General features: G+C 29.6%; 1 protein-coding gene across 1 annotated transcript in view; it reads left to right on the top strand.

The window, feature by feature from the left end:
- Positions 1-20983, top strand: part of LOC126734372 (uncharacterized) — a 41365-nt gene that overhangs the window by 7589 nt on the left and 12793 nt on the right. The window contains exons 2-4 of the mRNA XM_050437963.1: positions 7510-7661; positions 12259-14256; positions 17783-18014. Of these exons, the coding sequence (XP_050293920.1) occupies positions 7510-7661; positions 12259-14256; positions 17783-18014 (2382 nt within the window). The remainder of the gene's footprint in view (positions 1-7509; positions 7662-12258; positions 14257-17782; positions 18015-20983) is intronic.

The raw sequence follows: 20983 nt of genomic DNA, 5'->3' as shown, positions 1-20983 counted from the left end.
TAAATTGAAAATTAATCGTGCACAAGAATTCTGTATCTTTTGCAATTTAAACTTTGTCCCACAATCAATGAAAGGGCCGTAAACATAGTTGCCATAATTGGTATGAGAGAGCACCAGTGATTCACAAAGTATTTTTTTAAGTCCAAAATTGATAAAATGTTTGCTTTTATAAAGATTTCTCAGCGCATAGTACGCTTTCTGGCATATTTTAGCAACATGCGATTTAAATCGCAAATTGCTATCTAGAATGATACCCAAGTCTTTGTACTCAGTAACCACCGGTACTCCCTCGCCCATCATTTTTACGTTTACGTTGGACAATACATAATCCCTCTTGTTACCAAAAAACAGCACCACTGACTTCTTTGGATTTAATTTTAGACTATTTTTATTTGAATAAGCATGAAGTTGATCTAAGCATTGGTTAATTTGTCTTTCAGCTTTAAAACAGCCTTCCTTCTCAAAAGAAAACTGAATCTGACTATCATCAATAAATTGCTTTAATTTACACTTGTTGGTTATACACCGGTGCATATCCATCGTATAGATTACAAAGAGCAGCGGGCTCAATATTGAACCTTGCGGCACAACTCTTAAAACAGGCAGCACACTCGAAAACTTCTGGTTAATAATCACTCGCTGAGATCTTTGTGTTAATAACCTCTTAAAAGTTTTATGGTTTGGTCGTTAAGTCCATAATACTGTAACTTGGCACACATAAGTTCTGGATCCAGCGTGTCAAAGGCATTGCTGTAGTCAAGTAACACCAGGGCACATTATTCTCCTTTATCTATCGACTGGATAATTTCATCCAAAACGTCCAGCAAAGCTGTACCTGTATTAAAACCTGTTCTAAAACCTGACTGATATTTATAGAAAATTTGATGGTATATTATCTTTTCAAAAATTTTAGAAACCACGCACAACAAACTAATTGGCCTTAAGTCTGAGTGACTCTTGTGACGCTGTTTTCCATTGTTGGGGAAAAGTGCTAGTTTCAATCATTTGATTAAAAATATGCATTAGAAACGGAATAATAACTGGACAGCATAGTTTAAGCATTTGCAGCGTAATCTGGTCCGACCCTGATTCATTTGACGTAAGCGAAGAAATAGCACGCCCCACTTCGTAATCATTAATCAAACGTAAACCAAAAGTGTCTTGAACGGTCGAATTGATTTGGTAAAATTTTATTGTATCTAGATCAACATTTGGACATATTTGCTGTACAGATTGAATAAAAAAGTTATTTGTTTCATTTGGATCCTGTAGTTGCATGACAATGTGATAATTGCTTTTATTTTTATTATAAACATTCATGTCATTGAGACCTTGCTAAATTTTTTTGCTATTATTTGTGGTGCTCAGAAAATTGAGATAAGCTTTTTTTTCATTGCGAACCGCCCGTGTAAAGAGGTTTTCAGCTCTTTTGTAATCCTCCCAATCACCAACGTTTTTTAACTTTTTGTAATTTGACAAAAGGCTATTTCTATATTTTTTCATTGTTTGCAAAACCCAATAAACCAAGAAGATTTTGGTCTGGTTACCCTTATTTTACGTTTTGGCGCATGCTTATCAAAAAGTAACAAAATATTATCTGTCAGCATACTAATTTTGTCATTAAGATCAACTTGATCAAATATTTGTCCTCAGTTTAGGTTAAATAAGTCGCTATTAAATTTTTCTAAATCAAAATTCCTATAGTCACGATAATCGAGAATTTTCGGAGGCAACACTGGCAAATTAATTGTAATATTACAGTATATTAATTGATGATCAGATGTTTCATGCATGTCTGATGCATGAGGCCTTTTTTAATGAAATTCGAGTGGGATTCATAACAATCTGTCTGAAATTAAAAGACTCAAGCAAATTGTTGAAAGATTCATTAATAGTCACATATTCTAACAAGTTTATATTAATATCGCCCAACAAAATCAACTCATCACAAAGAGGTAAAATCTAACCAATAGAATTCTCCAAGAGATTAATTGCATTTAAAGCGATGAATTTTGGAAGACGATAAAAAATCCCTAATCCCAGTTTAATGGTATTTACCTTCATAATAAGCCATTGTTGCTCCTCGTTCTTATCATAAGCATCAAATTCAGTTACACGCAAGTCACTTCTGAAGTAATCACCAACACCACCACCTCTAGTATCACGATCTACTCTTAATAACAATTGTAAATGACTTTTTGACGGTATTTTTTATGCAGGGTAAACTGTGATGTCAGAATTAATAATTAATTTTAAATTCGGTTGTAGTTTTTAATCATGTACTAGTATTTTTTACGTAAAAAGTTAATGATTTTTTCATTCATTCAAAGATAGTTTTCTTCTTAAATTTTTGCACTATAAATTTTATTCACAAATTTAATCCCTACCTTAATACGCTCCTGATTGTAATGTCACTTCTCATAAGCCCGACTGAGAGTTGACGTTTAACTAGTGATTGATCTGTCGATGAAATGGCACTGACGTTAAAATAAGGACCGCATCAAGAATATTTATATCAATTATTAAAAACTAATTATCATAAAATTATTTTGAGGTTATGGGTCGAAAAATTACTGAATTTAGTCGACATATTTACTTGAAAAAAATTTATTATTGCTTAATTTCTAATTTAAAATCTCCTATAATTCATGAAGAGTTGTAATGTGATCTGTATATGTGTAGTTATACCTGATGATGCTCCGATAGGAACAAAACACGTATAGTGTAAAAATTATATATATTTAATGAGACCGTGACTTGGGGACCCATTATTTTAATAATTTAAATTACGCGCCAATTTAAGTGAGACTGCGCCAACAAGCGGATTTCTGTATACCCGTCCGGCAAACTCAAGTCTTTGGGTGCGGTTAATGTTTTAACTTAATAAATAATTAAATTAATTAAGTATAATAATATAGTGTTTGAATCCAGGAACAAATGACTTTAGCTAACGCAATCTCACTTAAAGTTAAATATCTTGGAAGTTAATAAAGACAAACATGTCAAACAAATTGCATTATGTTTGGAAAGAATTATGTTATAAAATATGTTTTTAGTGTAAGACAGTCCGGGCAGTAATTTTTAAGTTATTTGACGCCAAGTCCAATGGACAGTTTATCGAACAAACGAATTTGGCCAACCTTTCCCCACTTAACGTTGAATATATCCAAAACTACTGGAGATAAAAATCTCAAACAAATTGCATTATATTTAGAAAGAAATACACTATAAGAAATATGATATATAAAAAATCATTCCAGGCAATATTTTTTACTTATTTTACTCTATGTGAAGTAGACAGTCTAAGAACTGATTGTCTTTAAGTAACCTTGTTTCATTTGACCTGAAATATTTGAAAAATCGTTGATTCTTAAAAAATGACACAAATTGTGTTTCAATAAGAATAAAATTATTAATAAAAGATGCTTAAGACGTGAAGAACTCTAAGTAAAACTTCTCAAGTTATTCCACTTCAGGTCCAGTTAACTGTCTAGTTTTAACTCAAAAAACTCAATTATTTCTCTGATAATTATTTAATGAAAACTACCAAAATATATAAAAATTAATTGTAATTGAGACACTTTAGAATAAGAGTGATAATCATTTGATCAACTCTTTAATGATCATGATGAATATTCTATTGATTTTTAACTTATTTAATAGAATTGAATCAGAAATTCATTATTGATTTCAGGTCCTATGAGTTAATAATTTGCGTGATATTGTAAAAGTTAAGTAATGAGTCAATAATTTGCATGATTGCGAATAATTTAATGATAATATCCAATCAATTCTTGGCTCATGAATCTTAATGATAATCTCATTAATTATTAACCTTCAGTTGATAGAAGACTCAGAAATAATTAATTAAAGTTCCAATGATAATTAGTAAATTAATCTCATTTAGTTAATTCATTAATTTCCAGTTGATAAGGATTTCAGTGATAATTAATTTAAATTCATAACAATAATTAGTTAATTATCTATCAGGAAATGAATATCTTAGTATTTGATTGATAGAAAAGTATTGATTTAAAATCTATGAAAATGATTTAATCAATTCTATTAAAAATAATTTTATTGATTTTAAGGTACAATAAATTGGACTACAAATGCTCAATACAAAAAAATTGTAATGTGCGGTCCAGACAAACTACAAGTCCAGTTGACAAAAGACTGATCGGGTAACCTTCTTCTATTAAAATGTGAATATGTCCAAAACCATATAAGGTATAAACATGAAATAAATTGCATTTTATTAACGAAAAAACACTAAATAAAACTTATTATAAGTAAAAATCAGTTCAAGCAATAGTTTTTAAATTATTCAACTTTAAGTCCAGTTGACATTCAAAAAGATGACTGTCTTAAACCAATATGAAAAACCATGTAAAATAAAATAAAAAATGTCTAATGTGCGTTTTAGATGAGCCTCGCCAAGTCATTTGACTACAAGTCCAGTTGACAAAGGATTGATCGGATAACCTCCTTTCACTTAAATTCGAGTATCCCATAAACTACTAAAGATAAAAACATGACATAAATTGTATTTTATTAATGAAAAAATGGCAAATAAAATCTGTTAAAAGCAAAAATCAATTTAAGTAATAGTTTTTGAGTTATCCACCATTAAGTCCAGTTGACAGTCAAATAAATACTTGCCTCAAACCAATCTGAAAGACTATATAAAATAACATACATTAAACTGAACTAGAAATAGTCAATAAAAACAGCATTTCAGATAAATTTAGCCAAGTCATTTGACTACATGTTCAGTTGATAATCGGTACGGATAACCTCCGTACACTTAAATTCGAGTATTTCAGAAACTACTAAAGATAAAAACATGAAATAAATTGCATTGTATTAATCAAAAAAATCCAAATAAAATTTATTAAAAGTAAAAATCAATACGAGCAAGACTTTTTGAGTTGATACAACTTAAAGTACAGTTGACATTCAAACAAATGATTGCCTCAAACCAATCTGGAAAACCATATAAAATAAAGTGCATTATATTGGATTAAAAATACTCAATAAAAAATAAATGTGCGTTACAGGAAAACTTTGCCAAGTCATTTGACTACAAGTCCAGTTGACAAAAGATTGACCGGATAACCTCCCTTCACTAAAATTCGAATATCTCATAAACTACTAAAGATAAAAACATGACATAATTTGCATTTTATTATTAAAAAAATTGCAAATAAAATCTGTTAAAAGCAAAAATCAATTCAAGTGATAGTTTTTGAGTTATCCACCTTTAAGTCCAGTTGACAGTCAAATAAATAATTGCCTCAAACCAATCTGAAAGACTATATAAAATAACATACATTAAATTGAACTAGAAATAGTCAATAAAAACAGCATTTCAGATAAACTTAGGCAAGGCATTTGACTACATGTCCAATTGACAAACGACTTACTAATATCCGAATATCTCAAAAACCACTAAAAATAAAAACGTGAAATAAATTGCATTTTATTAACGAAAAAATACTAAATAGAACTTATTATAAGTAAAAATCAATTCAAGCAATTGTTTTTGAATTATACAACTTTAAGTCCAGTTGACATTCAAACAGATGATTGCCTTAAGCCAGTATGGAAAACCATGTAAAATAAAATAAAATAAAAAATGTCTAATGTACGTTTTAGATAAACCTCGCCAAGTCATTTAACTACAAGTCCAGTTGACCAGTTGACAAAGGATTGACCGGATAACCTTGCACAAAAATTCGAGTATAAATGCAAACTATAAAAGATGATAACTACTAAACTACTAAACATAAAAACATGATATAAATTGTATTTTATTAATGAAAAAATTGGAAATAAAATCTGTTATAAGCAAAAATCAATTTAAGTAATAGTTTTTGAGTTATCCACCTTTAAGTCCAGTTGACAGTCAAATAAATAATTGCCTCAAACCAATCTGAAAGACTATATAAAATAACATACATTAAATTGAACTAGAAATAGTCAATAAAAACAGCATTTCAGATAAACTTAGCCAAGTCATTTGACTACATGTCCAATTGACAAACGACTTACTAAAATCCGAATATCTCAAAAACCACTAAAAATAAAAACGTGAAATAAATTGCATTTTATTAACGAAAAAACACTAAATAAAACTTATTATAAGTAAAAATCAATTCAAGCAATAGTTTTTGAATTATACAACTTTAAGTCCAGTTGACAGTCAAACAGATGATTGCCTTAAACCAATATGAAAAACCATATAAAATAAAATAAAATAAAAAATGTCTAATGTACGTTTTAGATAAACCTCGCCAAGTCATTTAACTACAAGTCCAGTTGACCAGTTGACAAAAGATTGACCGGATAACCTTGCACAAAAATTCGAGTATAAATGTAAACCATAAAAGATAATAACTACTAAACTACTAAAGATAAAAATATGATATAAATTGTATTTTATTAATGAAAAAATTGGAAATAAAATCTGTTATAAGCAAAAATCAACTCAAGTAATAGTTTTTGAGTTATCCACCTTTAAGTCCAGTTGACAGTTAAATAAATAATTGCCTCAAACCAATCGAAAAGACTATATAAAATAACATACATTAAATTGAACTAGAAATAGTCAATAAAAATAGCATTTCAGATAAACTTAGCCAAGTCATTTGACTACATGTCCAATTGATAATCGACTCACCAAATGACCTCCTTCTAAAAAAATTCGAATATCTCAAAAACCACTAAATCTAAAAACATGAGATAAACTGTGTGTTAATAATGAAAAAATTTCACATAACATTTGTTAGAGGTAAAAATCAATATAAGTAATAATTTCTGAGTTATCTAGCTTTAGGTCCAGTTGACTGTCAAGCAGATAATTGTGACATGTAAAATAAAGTTCATTTAATAGGCCTAAAAATACTCATTAAAAAATAGCTAATGTGCTTATACTTCAGATAAGCCTCGTCGAGTCATTTGACAATATGTCCAATTGACAAACGACTTACTAAAACCCGAATATCTCAAAAACCACTAAAAATAAAAACGTGAAATAAATTGCATTTTATTAATGAAAAAATTGCAAATTTGTTTATTGCTTGTACCTATTGAAACAAACAGTTAGCAAGTTTACAAAACAAAAAATCGAAAGTATCTTCTTTTCATCGATAGCCATTGTAAAGGACACATTAATTCTTAGGTTCACGGTCGACAGTCTCCGTCTAGCACAAGGAGAAAGTTAATAAACGGTTTGACAAATTCACGTTCGTTTGTTGTTAATATATTGGCGCATCTCGCACATCATTATTATTATTTATTTATTTATTTATATTTATCGATTATTTTCAAATTTAATGCACGACCATCATTGTGAAACTTATTTATTAATAAAGGAAAAATGACATCCGTTTTCACTTTTTATAGTGCATTTTCCAACTTTAATAGTCTTGAATGTAAAATTCGGTAATAATATTTCAACATAACTTTCTCGAATACATTTAGGTTAATATTTATTTTTTCTTTTAGTTTATTTTTGCCATAGTCTGCATCAGTGCATACTTTTCCATAAAGATAGCACATGGGTCTGCCATAGGTTCGCCATTCTACCCTTTAAAACCTGAGGATCTATCTGAGGGCGAAGTTAAGGAGCTTGAGTACTTACAAGAGTACTATCAGAGGTATGTTTACTATAATCACTTATGGTTATTTCCATTAATCAAAGTCTCAAAAGAGGTAAGATTATTACACAAGGATTACTGAGGCTCATGAAAGAGCTCTCATCTCTATAGGTCTAAAGTAGTTTTTTTTTTAATTGGGAATTCTTTTAACCAATATAAAGCAATGTTCAAAAAGGCCCCTTTTTCTTAGTTTTAGTTCGTAATATTATGATTATTTACCAATAATTATTATATAAGTCTTTAAAGTCATTGTTAAGATAAATATTTTATCCAGTAAATAAAGAGAAGTAATTTTTTACTGAGACCTAACTATCTTTATATATTCTATCCCAAATATTATTAAAAAAATATATATTTTTTACAAGGAATCATTAAAATTGCAAGATCACTGCTTTTTCTTGCTACTTCTTAGTAAAAATCACTGTCAGCTTAAGAATTTTATGGAAGCAAAAACCATATTTTGAAGAGTATTTTATTACACTCAAATTCACAGTGGAAAATTAATTTTTTTTACAGAAAATCATTAAAACCTTAAAATCACTGCTGAGATGCAAATTTTCTTACTGTTGAGATAAATATTTTATCGCCATATAGGTTACAAAGAAAATACATACTGATTTTCACTGATATTACTTATAAATGTCATTGTAGCCAAGCATAAAATAAAAAAAATATTTTTTTACAAGAAATTATTAAATGCCTAAAACCACTATTGAGATCCAAATTTTATCACCGTTGTGATAAATATTTGATCGCTGTCAAGGTAACAAAAGAAAATCTTGTTTTTCACTGGTCTACTAAAATCTGTTATCGACTACTTGCAGATTTAAAATCACTGTTGAGATGCATATTTTATACTGTTGATAAAGAACAGTTACCAAATAAATAAATTGTAAAATCACTGTTAAAATTTACTAAGAATTTTCTGATAATGTTCTATGAACCTTCAAAATCACTACCTAAATACATTGAATGTGTGATGATTAATGAACCCTAAAATCACTATTCAGATAACAGGAGAAAAATATCCTTTCACCATCAGTTTCCTATAAATTTATTGATGATTCGAGAAAACTGTTTTTATACCTAAGGTTTACATTGGAAAAAATATATTTTTTTCCAGGAATCATTTAAAGTATAAAATCACTGTTAAGATACAAATTTCATCACTGTTAAGATAAGCATTTCATTGCCTTAAAGGTGACAAATAAAATCACGGATTTGTTCATTCCTATAATTTATAAATCTCTACTATGATAACCTTGATTTTATGGCAATAAAGCTAACAGAAAAAAATACCTTTTCTTGAAAGATATTTTATCACACCCAAGCTTACAATAAAAAAATTGTTTTTTTACAAGCAATCTTTTAAAATCATTGCTCAGATACAAATTTTATCACTGTTGAGATATGTATTTTATCCCCGTAACGGTTACAAAGAGAATCTAGATTATCACTGTTGAAATTTATAAATCTCTACTATGATACACAATTTATTGTAACCAGAACCGAAAAAGAATTTTTATTGATTCTGGATGGATAATCCTTTAAAATCACTGATGAGATTAGACGAACTAATAAGAAATTTTTTTTTGTCACTTTTGAGTTCAAATTACTGTTAGGATTAGGATTTTACCATACTTAGATAAAAAAACATTTATTGAATAAATTCAATACGGGGGGGAATACCCGAAAAATGAAAAATCCCAAACTTTGGAGGTCGATATCTCGTCTTCTATATGTTCTATCGGGAAAATTTCAACGGTTTTGTCTGAGTTTCGTCCTTCTGAATCCAACGAGACCATCCTTAGGGTCGTAGCTTCCATATTAGCTGAGATATCGCATTTTTGGAGCCCATTTTTGGCCTCAAAAACGAGGTCGAAAAATGACTTTTTCCGAATTTTCAAAGTGCTCTCATTCTGTTAGTTTTGCTCGAATCCCATTATAACCCGGTGTTTCGTGATGTGATGGAGAGGAAGCCGCTGGTATAGTTAGTTCGATTTCAACAAATATCAATTTTTTTGAAAAAAATGGATACGTATACCCGAAAAATGAAAAATCCCAAACTTTGGAGGTCGATATCTCGTCTTCTATAGGTTCTATCGGGAAAATTCAAACGGATTTGTCTTAGTTTTGTCCTTCTGAATCCAACGAGACCATCCTCAGGGTCGTAGCTTCCATATTAGCTGAGATATCGGGTTGAAATTTTTTTTTTCAAGGAATCATTCAAAATTAAAAATCACTCAAATACAAATTTAATCACAGTCGAGATAAGTGTTATGCCACCGCAGAGTTTACAGGGAAAATTTTGATTTTTATTAATATATGTTATTGATCTGCAATAATTTAAAATCACTGTTAACATTAGGATTTAATTGCGTGTAAACTAACTGTAAACTAACAGAAAAAAATTTTTTTCTTACAAGGAATCATTAAAAACTTCACTGCTAAAAATCACTGCTAGGATACAAATCTTATCACAGTTAAGATAAGTGTTTTTACACCGTCAAAGTAGCAAAGAAAATCTTGATTAACACTGATATAATTTATAAATCTCTATTGAGATACACAATTTATTGTAACTAGATGAGAGAAAATGTATTAATAACTCTTGATGGATAAACCGTTAAAATCACTGATTGGATAAATATTTTATCGGACAAATTCTAAGTGAAAATCACTCAGCATAAGAATTTTATAGCACTGAGGCTAACAAAGAAAAAAAAACATTATTTAGAAACTTATTTTATTATAATCAAGCTTACAGTAAAAAAAAATCATTTTTGTTACAAAGATTCATTGCAAACCTAAAATCACTACTGTGACATAAATTTTATCACTATTGAAATAAATATTGCATCGCTATAACGGTTACAAATCAAAACAAGATTTTTACTATTATCATTGATAAATCTCTTCTGACATACACATTTTACTATAATAAAAAAAATGATTATGTGTTATTAAACCTTAAAAAATCACTGATGAGATAAATATTTCATTGAACTCAAATTGATAAAGAGATAAATATATTTTTTTTAAATTATACGTTTAAATCACTATTAATATATAAGGATTTTATTGCACTTAAGATAACAAAGAAAAAACATTTTTTAAAAAGAAATCATGTCAAAATATCACTGGCGAGACGCATTTTTTATCCCTGTTACGACCACTGTAATAGAATCAAACTACTAAAAACACTACTGGGATTTGCATTTTATCACTTTTGTGATAAATAATATAGAGAGAGACTCTAGAGACACTAAAATAGTAAAATGCAATTACATTTGTTTATTATTATTATAAAAAAATATATATTTGCGATAATCAACTCCTAAAATCAAAATCACTGTGAAGAATATTATATCACTATTAATTTCAGTATATTATTTTGTTATAAAAGTTTTTGCCTGGAAAATCTTAAAATCACTATGGTGATGTATAATTTATCACTGTTGAGATAAGTATTATTACGCATTAATAATTCTCAAAAAAATGATATTATTTGGAATATTATTCATAAGATATCATTACAGAGAAGTATATCTAGTCCCTGTTGAGATCACTTAAAAAAACTATAAAAAATCACTACTGAGATTTGTATTTATTACGGTTTAGATCAGTATTATTAGGCACTTATGTAATAAAGAAAAAATAAATCACTGGTGTTTGTTTATATTGTGAAAAAATGGTAAATGCGAAAATCAATGCCTTAGATCAATAAAATCACTGTTGTGAATAATATTTTATAGCTGTTAAGATCATTATTTTATTTTATCGAAATTACTGTGATCGATCAGTGGGAATAAATCACTACGAAGATGCATAAATAATTTTATTTCATCGAATTTATTATAAACACTGTTTTTTAGCCTGGAACAATAAAATTATTAAAATCACTCTCTAAATGTTTATTTTATCACTGTTGAGATAAGAGTTATATAGCATCAGAACTCCTTAAAAAATGTCTTTACCTTTTGATATAAATCGTTAAAAATCATTGCGGAAATGCACATTACTCACTATTAAGATGCATTAAGATTTTTATAAAAATTAATTGCCTCTGATAGTAAAATCACTGTCGAGATCTTTCTGTTATCACTGTTGAGATAAATATTATATCATGTCCCAGCTACAAAGGAAAAAAAGAAATGTGACCGATTAGTAAAACCACAAAACCATCTAGATATAGATTTTCTCACACTCAAACCACATTTTTTACAGATGTAATCACAATCACTAAAAATCATAGTTGAGATAAATATTTATAATCCCATGCCAAATTTCCCCATAATCGTTCTCTATTCTTTTTAATGTAATTACCCAATTAGGTCCATCAACCCACATATGTATATACCATAATATTACATAAAAAAACAAGTTAGGCTGTACACGCGTAAGTAACAACACTTTTACTTTTACTTATTGCTTAAATGATACTCGCACGCACAATTTATTATTATCTCTTTGGTCACTTGTATGTAGAATACTTGTCATAATAATTTATCACACGTAAATAACACATCTGTTACCATATACTAAATTCCTCTATCCACCACTCAGTATTATGCACTTCACCACTAATTATTTTCAGACCAAAACGCTCACTAGGCTCAGCCACTGGATCTGCCAAAATAATTATCCAACTTAAGTCAGCAGCGATCATGGGCACCAAAAAGAAAATCGTTCAACTGTTCACTGGATCGATCGGGGGTACAGCAAAAGCATCTACTGGAGCTGTAGCAAACACCATAGGGGGCGTCTCTATGCTCAAATCAGCTCTGGCTACTGAAGCCATCAAGAACCTTGGCAACATTGCTAAGGCATCCACTGGACTAGCCACTGGAGCTGTTTCTGGATCAGCCAATGCAATAAACCAGCTTAAACACGCAGCTTTAGGCAGTATAGGATCCATCGCTTTAGGATCTGCTAGGCATGCGGCTCAGTCTAGCTCAGGAACGGTACAAGGCTCAGCAAAAGCAATCAGTCAACTGAAAAGTGCTGTCCTGAGCCAAATAACTAAGCAATTGGGTCAAGTTGCTACTGGTTCAGCTCAATTTGCAGCAGGAGCTTCACAAGCCTCCGTGGGGGCCGTAGCATCATCATCCAATGCTCTTCACTCGCTCAAAAAAAGTTTATTAGCGCAACTTACCAACAAAATTGGTCAAGCATCGAGTGCTTCTAGCTCAGTAGTATCAGCAAGTTCCTCCACCTTGAATACAGCAAAACAATCTGTCGCTAATCATTTAATAAATACCGTGGGACAAATAGCTAGTGGGTCAACAAAAGCGATTACCGGAGCCTCAACGAGCATCAACTCCAAAATCGAAAAAGTCTCGGGAGATTTTGCTGTAGGTCGTGCCGAAGTGGCAAACCATCTTAAGACAGCTATCGTAGCTGGTACCAAGCAGAAGCTAGGTGAAGCTGCTAGTGGATTAGCTGGTGCCATCACTGGAGCAGTCGGCTCAGCTTCGGCTGGAATCGGCCAAATAGCTCGAGGAGCATTCGTGGAGTCCTCGAATCTTCTAAACAAAGCTAAGCATGCGGTGGTCGAGGAATCCCAAAGGAAGTTTGGTAACGTTTTAAGTGCCGCAGCTGGTGCAAGCGGTCAGCTAAGTCAAGGATCAACCGCAGCCCTTCAAGGATCCGCCAATGGGGTGCATCAACTTAAGTCCGCATTGCTTAGAAGTATAACTAATCAAATTGGGTATGTGGCTAAGGGATCTGCTAGTGCCTTAGGAGGAGCCAGCAGTCAAGCCACTCAAGGCGCTCAAACAGTTTTGCACCAATTAAAAAATACTTTATTAAGCCAGTTAAGTAAGAAAATCGGTTATTTGGCCCAAGGTTCTGTGGCAGCAGCTGCAGGGGCTTCTAGAGGTGCCGGGTCTATTGTAACTGGATCAGCCACGGCACTACACCAGTTAAAATCAGCTGCATTATCTCAACTAGCTAACTTGTCTAAAGGGTCGGCAAGTGCTGCCACTGCAGCCATTGGGCAAGCTTCTAAAGGTTCACAAGCAGCTATATCTGGATCGGCTAGTGCACTGCATAAAATTAAATCAGCTGCCTTATCTCAAGTAAGTGAAGCTTCCAAGAGTACTCAATCAAGCATTTCGGGATCAGCAAAAGGGATACAACAATTAAAAGCATCAGCTCTTGCTTATCTGACTAATCAAATAGGACAACTGGCCAAAGGCTCATCGTCTGCTATTGGGCAAGCTTCAAGTAACACCCAATCAACCGTAACTGGATCGGCCAAAGCAATTCACCAAATAAAATCAACCCTGGCATCGAATATTGCCAATGGCTTGTCCAGTGCCAGCAGTAATGCCGTAAGCTCTATAGGAAATGGAGTTGCTGGATCAGGGAAATTTATTTGGCAACTAAAGACTGCCGCAGTAGGACAACTTCAAGAAGGCGTCTCGCTGTTCGCTGAAGCTTCTGCTGACGCTTCAGCCGGAGCTTCACGGTTTGCCCTTAATAAATTTAGTGGGAAACAGAGTTCCGAAGGTAACAATCCTTCGAGAAAAAGAAGAAGTGTGGAGCCAGGGATGGATCGCCACGCCGATTTAGACGAAGTAGACAAAGATTTGTATGATCTTGAAATAATTCTGCCACGCCTCAATGCTTAACTAAAGTTCATATGGCAAGTCTTCTTGAACACTAACTTTATTGCTGAGTTATCATATGGGAATGGTTAATGCGTTTAAAGACTTACTTTTACGGACTATACTTGAACAGGACTATACTATCTAATAAATTTGATAAAAGAACTGAATGAAGACTATGACTGATTATTTGCAAGGAGGTTTACTCATGGACTATCTGGACTATTACAGAAAGATTTTTTTTAGAACTTACTGATTTGACTATAAACAGAGCATGATTTCAAACACTACTACCGGATTGTACCTTATTTATATACTCTAATGGCTCTAATTTTTGAATATGCTTTAACCCTACTAATATTTGTACTTCATAAAGCGGGAAAGGTATTTTATGTCCTTACCGGTGCCTCCAACTAGGACTTGCCGAAATAATTCTTGGAGAATGACCCGTTTTAGATGCGCATCTGCGTAGTGCATCAAATTTGGAAGTTGCGTCAACATAAAATCAGGGGTATTCTCTAAAAATGTTCCCTTAACTTATTCTGCTAAATTCGTTAGTTTCTTAAAGCTTTTAGTAAATTGAGATGCTGGTTTTCGAATTTTCTTAGTTTATAGGTTGCTTAATTTTGATAATTTTTTCTATTGCCTATCTTTTTATTTTGTTTTATTTTTGAATTTTTAACTTTACTTTAATTATCTTTGGTGTTTATAAAACAAACTTTTTAGATCTCTTGTCGTATTTTTAATGAATAATTTTTTGTATAGGCTTCATTTTCCTTATCAAGTATTTATATTTTTTTCTTGTTGTATTTTATTTTTTCATTCCTGTAATAATGCATTAATTATTACTTTTATTTACCTTTTTATATGGGAATAATTTAATTATGTTTTTTTAAAATTGTCAAACTGTCTTTTTTAGGCTTAAGTTCTTATAATATATTTTGCGTTTCTTCTTATTTCTTTTATAGTTTTTTAATTTGATCTTTTTTTGTTTTTTTCTCTTATTTTATATTTTTGCTTGGACATTTTTTGTATATTTTTTTAAAAATTTTAATTATTACAATAATTCTATTCTATTGTAATTTTAATTTAAAAAAATGTTTGACGAGTTATTAGTATTAAATATTTATGATACAAATTAAAAATTAGTATAATAGAAATAGTAAATTAATTATTAGATTAGGATTAAGAAAAATTTATTTTTTTTTCAAAAATGAAAATAACATTTATAATTAAGAAAATTAAAAAAATCAACTAATAAACCATGATACACATAAAAATATAAAAAATATATATTTTTTTAATTTTAAATATTTAAATGAAAGTTCCAAGTTAATTTAACCTAAAAACTCAAGGTTTAAAAAAAATAATTAAAAAAAAACAAAATATTTTTAAAGTCGTTAAAATGTCTAATAATTATGGGAATAAAAAAAATTCAAGAAATTTTTTACGGTATTTTTATTATTAAAAAAAAAAAAGATATTAAGAAAAGTAAATATGAGAAAAAAAATTTATAAGACATACCAAGTAAGAATAATATAAAATTTTTTATTTAAATATATAAATTAAAATTGATAGAAAAAAGAAAACAAATAAATGAGTATTGGCTTTCAGCTAATAATTGAAATTTTGAATAAACTTTTAAAAGAAATCAACAAATTAAAAAAAATCATTATTAATTTATTATTTATTAATTTAATATGAAAATCAATATATTTAAACAGTATTTAATGAACTATTAATAAATATATATATTTTTAGCATATTTTTACATTTGCTAATTCATTTTTAATTTATCTTTTATTTTGCAATTTTTTGCCTTTTTTCTATAATATCTTTATATTAGCTAAACATAAAATTAAATTTTTTCTAGTCTGGTAATAATAAAAATATACATTGAAACATATATTTAATAATATATTGTATTTTCAAAAATAATTTAATATAAAAGGATTACGTTAAAAAAGAAAAATTAATTTTTTATAATGTAATTTTTATTCATTTGTTTGAGCATGTGTTTTTTTTAAATTTTTATTTTGACCAGGTTATTCAAATTTTAAATATTAAAATTAAAATTAAAACAGGCAAATTGAACGACTGAAGTTAAAAACTAAAGTAAAGAAAATAATAAATTAATTAAATTAACATTAGTAAAAGATATAAATTTGCAAAAATAATTAAAGTTTTTTTTAATTAAAGCAAACCTAAAAATTATATTTAAAGAAATAACTCCAGTCCACTACTAAACCACGACACAATAAAAAAATCAAAAAATTAAATTTTATTTTTAAATTAAATTCCAATATCGATTGTTTCAAGATAATTTAACCTAAATGGTTGAGGTTAAAAAAAAATAGTTTTTCTCTTAAATTTTTTTTTATTCTTTTCTTACTCTCTTTATTTCATTTAATTTTTCAGTTTTTTTTATTTGTAATTTTTATTTTTAAAATGTCCGATTTCCAGTTATTAGAATTAAATATATAAACTTTAAACAAAAACGTAAGGTACAAAAAATAACCAATTAAATAAAGAAATAAAAAATATAAATGCTCAAAGAAATAATATTTTTTTTTAAATCGTCAAAATATGTATATATATATATATCTGAAAACAAAAATGATAATTAAAAACATTGAAAAATATATATATATATCAAAGAATACCCCTTTATATAAACAAAAATAAAATTATAAACTTTTTTAGACATTTTGCTAATTTTTTTTTTAATTTTGTAAATTTTAGGCAATTTTTTTTTTAATATTTAACTGTAGATATGAAAAAAAAAGAATAATTTTATAAAAAATACCAAGTAACAATAATACAGAAGAATATAAAAAATCGAATAAATGGTCATTGAATTCCGACTAATAATTTGCAATTAAATTTTAATGACTCTCTTGATATGATTTTTTTTAAATAATTCAATCCTAAAAGTTGACATTAAAAAAAAATAATAATAAAAGAAATTAATTTTTTAGTTTTTTTTTATATTGTACTTGTATGGTATTTCTGTATATAAGTATCTTTTAAAATTTGTATTATCAACAGATTATTAACAGTTTCTCAACTAACATGGAGATATTATAACAAAAGATTAAAAATTAAAAGATCAGCTTAAAATAAATTAGTAAATATAAGAAAAAATATTATAGAATATAAAAAATTTTTTTTTTTTTAGTTCATTAAATAGTGGTTCAAAAACATTGATATTTTATATCAAACTAATAATGATTTTTTTTTAAATTCAATATTTTAAAATAACCTTAATGTTAGCATACCAATGCTCCCAGATTCTTAAACATTTCAAAAATTATTTAACAAAAACAACTCAAAAACACGCCACATTTACATACAATTCTCTTCATCGGACTTAACGCATACAAAACCCAACAATCCTATCATTTCATTGGCTGCTACGCTACAAGCTATAACCCCTTAACCCTTAATTAAACTAACCCTTATAACTGCGCGACTAACAATACATCATTTTAACTCAGAACTCTCTTGCAGACCGAAACGTTCTGAGTCAGAATGGCCGAGCGGCTCAGGGGGCTCAGGAGACATCATTACCTCCCTTAAGACGGCGATCGTAAAAGGGCTGAAGCAGAAACTGGTGCAGGTGGCCAAAGGGTCTGCTGGGGCGGTAGCTGGTGCCTCCGCTGGTTTTAGTAAAGGCAGCTTCGGAGGAGACTCCAAGAGTTATCATCATAGTCACTCCTATGGACCACCCTCGCACGAGGAGGTGAGGAACTATTCAAGTTTGTTATTTTGTATTTTATTTATAGTTGTTATACTAGACAAAATTCTAGTTATTGAGTGGGGTCAAAAAAATAGAACAATACACAAAGACGTTCTTAAGAAAAACAAAGGATCAATTATCTATAATAATAATAGTTGCCTACAACGTTACCATACCTTAAAAAAAAACACATATTGTCACATTAATCCTGAAAAGAGTTAAAGAGTTAAAGCTTTGGGGAGAATTTGCAGTAGATGGTTAAAAAGTTTCAGATTTCTACATAAGGAAAATTTTTCCAGTAGACGCTGGTGTGGAGAATTAGGTTCTGAGTACATTCAGTCACATTGATCTTTAAAAATTTTCTACTTCATTCATATGTTTCAACAGAAATAGTTCTCTCTTCTCTCCATTCTCTAAAAGAGAAAAACTAAATTTTTAGACTAAAGAATGGTAAAATAAAAGCATTGGATGACAGACGAAACTATACTGGAGATAGAATAAAGAAGATAAGTCGCTTAGCAAATAAACAGAATATGCGAGCAAAAAACCAATACTAATTAATTAAAAGTAGAAAGTATAAACATGAAAAAAAGAGTCCTCTTATAAGTGGATTAAGACTGTTAGAACTAAGATAATTATTTAAAAAAAAATTATGCCTTGAATGCAACACCTTGTTCCTCTTGTGACTTCTTATATAGCATCTTCGAGGTTCGTACATACCTTGAGCCTATGGATCAATATACCAATTATCTTCATGTAGAAGAAGCTGGACTAAGGGTTATCCAACCTACCAACAACATTTGTGTGTGTAATTTATTTTATTTAAACTTAATATGGAGATTTTGCCTCGCTTGTAAATTGAATGTCGTTTTGTACAAGGTGTCTAAAATTCGAGGGTGGCCATTGGAATCTCGGCAACCGTAAGAGTTACAGACAGGGTCGGTTTAATGGAGGCCAATTTGCGCAATTTGGAGCTTAATAAAATGACGTTTTTGACAAAAAACCGAAATTTGTCAAAATCGTTTTTACCGTCTACCGACTTTAGTTCAAGAGTAGTTTATAGTTTTTCATTGCCACTTTTTATGTATTACAACATGACGTTTAATTAAGAACAAAAAGTTTAATCCGACGTTTCGTTTTTTTTTTCGATCATCATCAACTTTATTTTTTCTTATGGACACTATATTGGATTTTCTAATTTTTAAAAAGTATTTTTAATTAAAATGAGGTATCGCACTTGCATGTCCGATTACTCCTTCTAGTACTTCCCATAAGAACTCCATGAGTGCAAGAGAGAAAGATATATCAATGGGATTTCCAAATAGCTATAAAATACTCTGTATTTGATATAGCTTTTTTTAAATCAATTCAATGAAAATCTATCCTTCAATATAAAATAAAAAATAAATTGCAAACGATTATACTGATATCAGCAAGATACTATGCAACATAATTAATGAAAGCCTAAAGTCATATTTCATCCATCGGATACAAAACGAACAAACAACTATTATGCCTGAACTAAGTCAGTATAGCACAGGTTTCGAATTTGTATCTCTCCAATGAAGCTTTCAAGACTGTAGAACTTTTCTTCTTGGACCTTATTTCTAATAAAACTATGACGAAAACTTCTAGTAGAACTGAATAAGGGATCAGAAGCATCCATTTTGAAAATTAGATGTGATCAGATACAAGATGAGTCGAGCGATGTTTTTTACCATTGACAGTTATGGGTCTTTGCAGTTCTAATACTAATTTTTCTGCCTTTATATAACTTAAGAAAAAATATCTAATGTCTACATTATCTTGATGAATATATGCCAACTCATTGAAAAAGGACGTGAACTCAGCAAAATGATGTACATACCTATGGTTTCTTGACTGTGACTATCACAAGGCGTTTCATTCAGTAAAATGGGATAAACTCTATAAAAATTCTAGGCAAAATAATGACTTCTTCTCAATTAATTAAACTCATCCAAAATCTTTACAATAGTGCTAAAGTAAGAGTTCATTAACGTAGACTCAGAAGCCTTTAGTACTAAGGCAGGGGTGACGAAAAGTCATAGAATAGACTAGTTAGTAGACGCCAATAGAACTTACGGCCTAAAAATCAACGAATCTGAGATAAGACAAGAGTGATTATTATAGAACACCAAACGTAGATTAATACAAACGTTAATCTTTCCTACAGGATACGCAGCTGGACAATTGAAAAATCAATAAGAATAACAAACAGAAGAACTCGTCATAAAGAAAAGACTGATTACGACCATGTCCCAGTTATACGTCAGATTCTTTGGAGATGATGGACTAAATAAAGATGAGACCAGACAAATGGATAGGTACTTACTTAGCATACGATAAAAATCTTTGGAAGACGACCATTAACCCAACTACTTAACTCATAAACGAATTTAGGAAGAGGAGTTATTAGTTATTAAATTTTTCTTCAGAAAATAAGAAACAACTTTACATTTGCTAGTATTCATAAAAGGCAGAATGTTGATATTGTGCAATTCTATAAAAGTACCTATTATTGATGCCATAATATGAATTTGGATCATTGGTATATAACAAACTATTCACAGTGAGCTGCTTTAATGCACTATTTATAAACGTCTTATTAAAAGCGGTCCTAATATCAATCTGAACCGAAAGCTACGACCACAATATTCAAAGTTGAACGGTAAGGTCAGAGTTAAAAAGCTGTAAAAAACCGTAGCTTTACTTAAGATTATTAAGAAGGATACCATGGATACTCGGTCAAAAGATTTCGAGAAATCCATCAACTACTGAACTGGCATTTATTGACTCCGATGTACGTTCTGTAAGATATTTTAGGTATACAGTGAGTGGTAGATCTGCCTTTCATAAATCCATGCTGATGATAATAAGACCACTCGTTAAAGGATATAAAGCTGAATGAAAAACACGTTCAAATTAATTTAGAAAAGTTGTAAAATTTTGTA

This window comes from Anthonomus grandis, chromosome 3 (assembly GCF_022605725.1).
Source record: "Anthonomus grandis grandis chromosome 3, icAntGran1.3, whole genome shotgun sequence".
Classification (NCBI taxonomy): Eukaryota; Metazoa; Arthropoda; class Insecta; order Coleoptera; family Curculionidae; genus Anthonomus; species Anthonomus grandis.
Note: the sequence above shows the minus strand (reverse complement) of the source record. Positions and strands in the feature narration are given on the sequence as shown.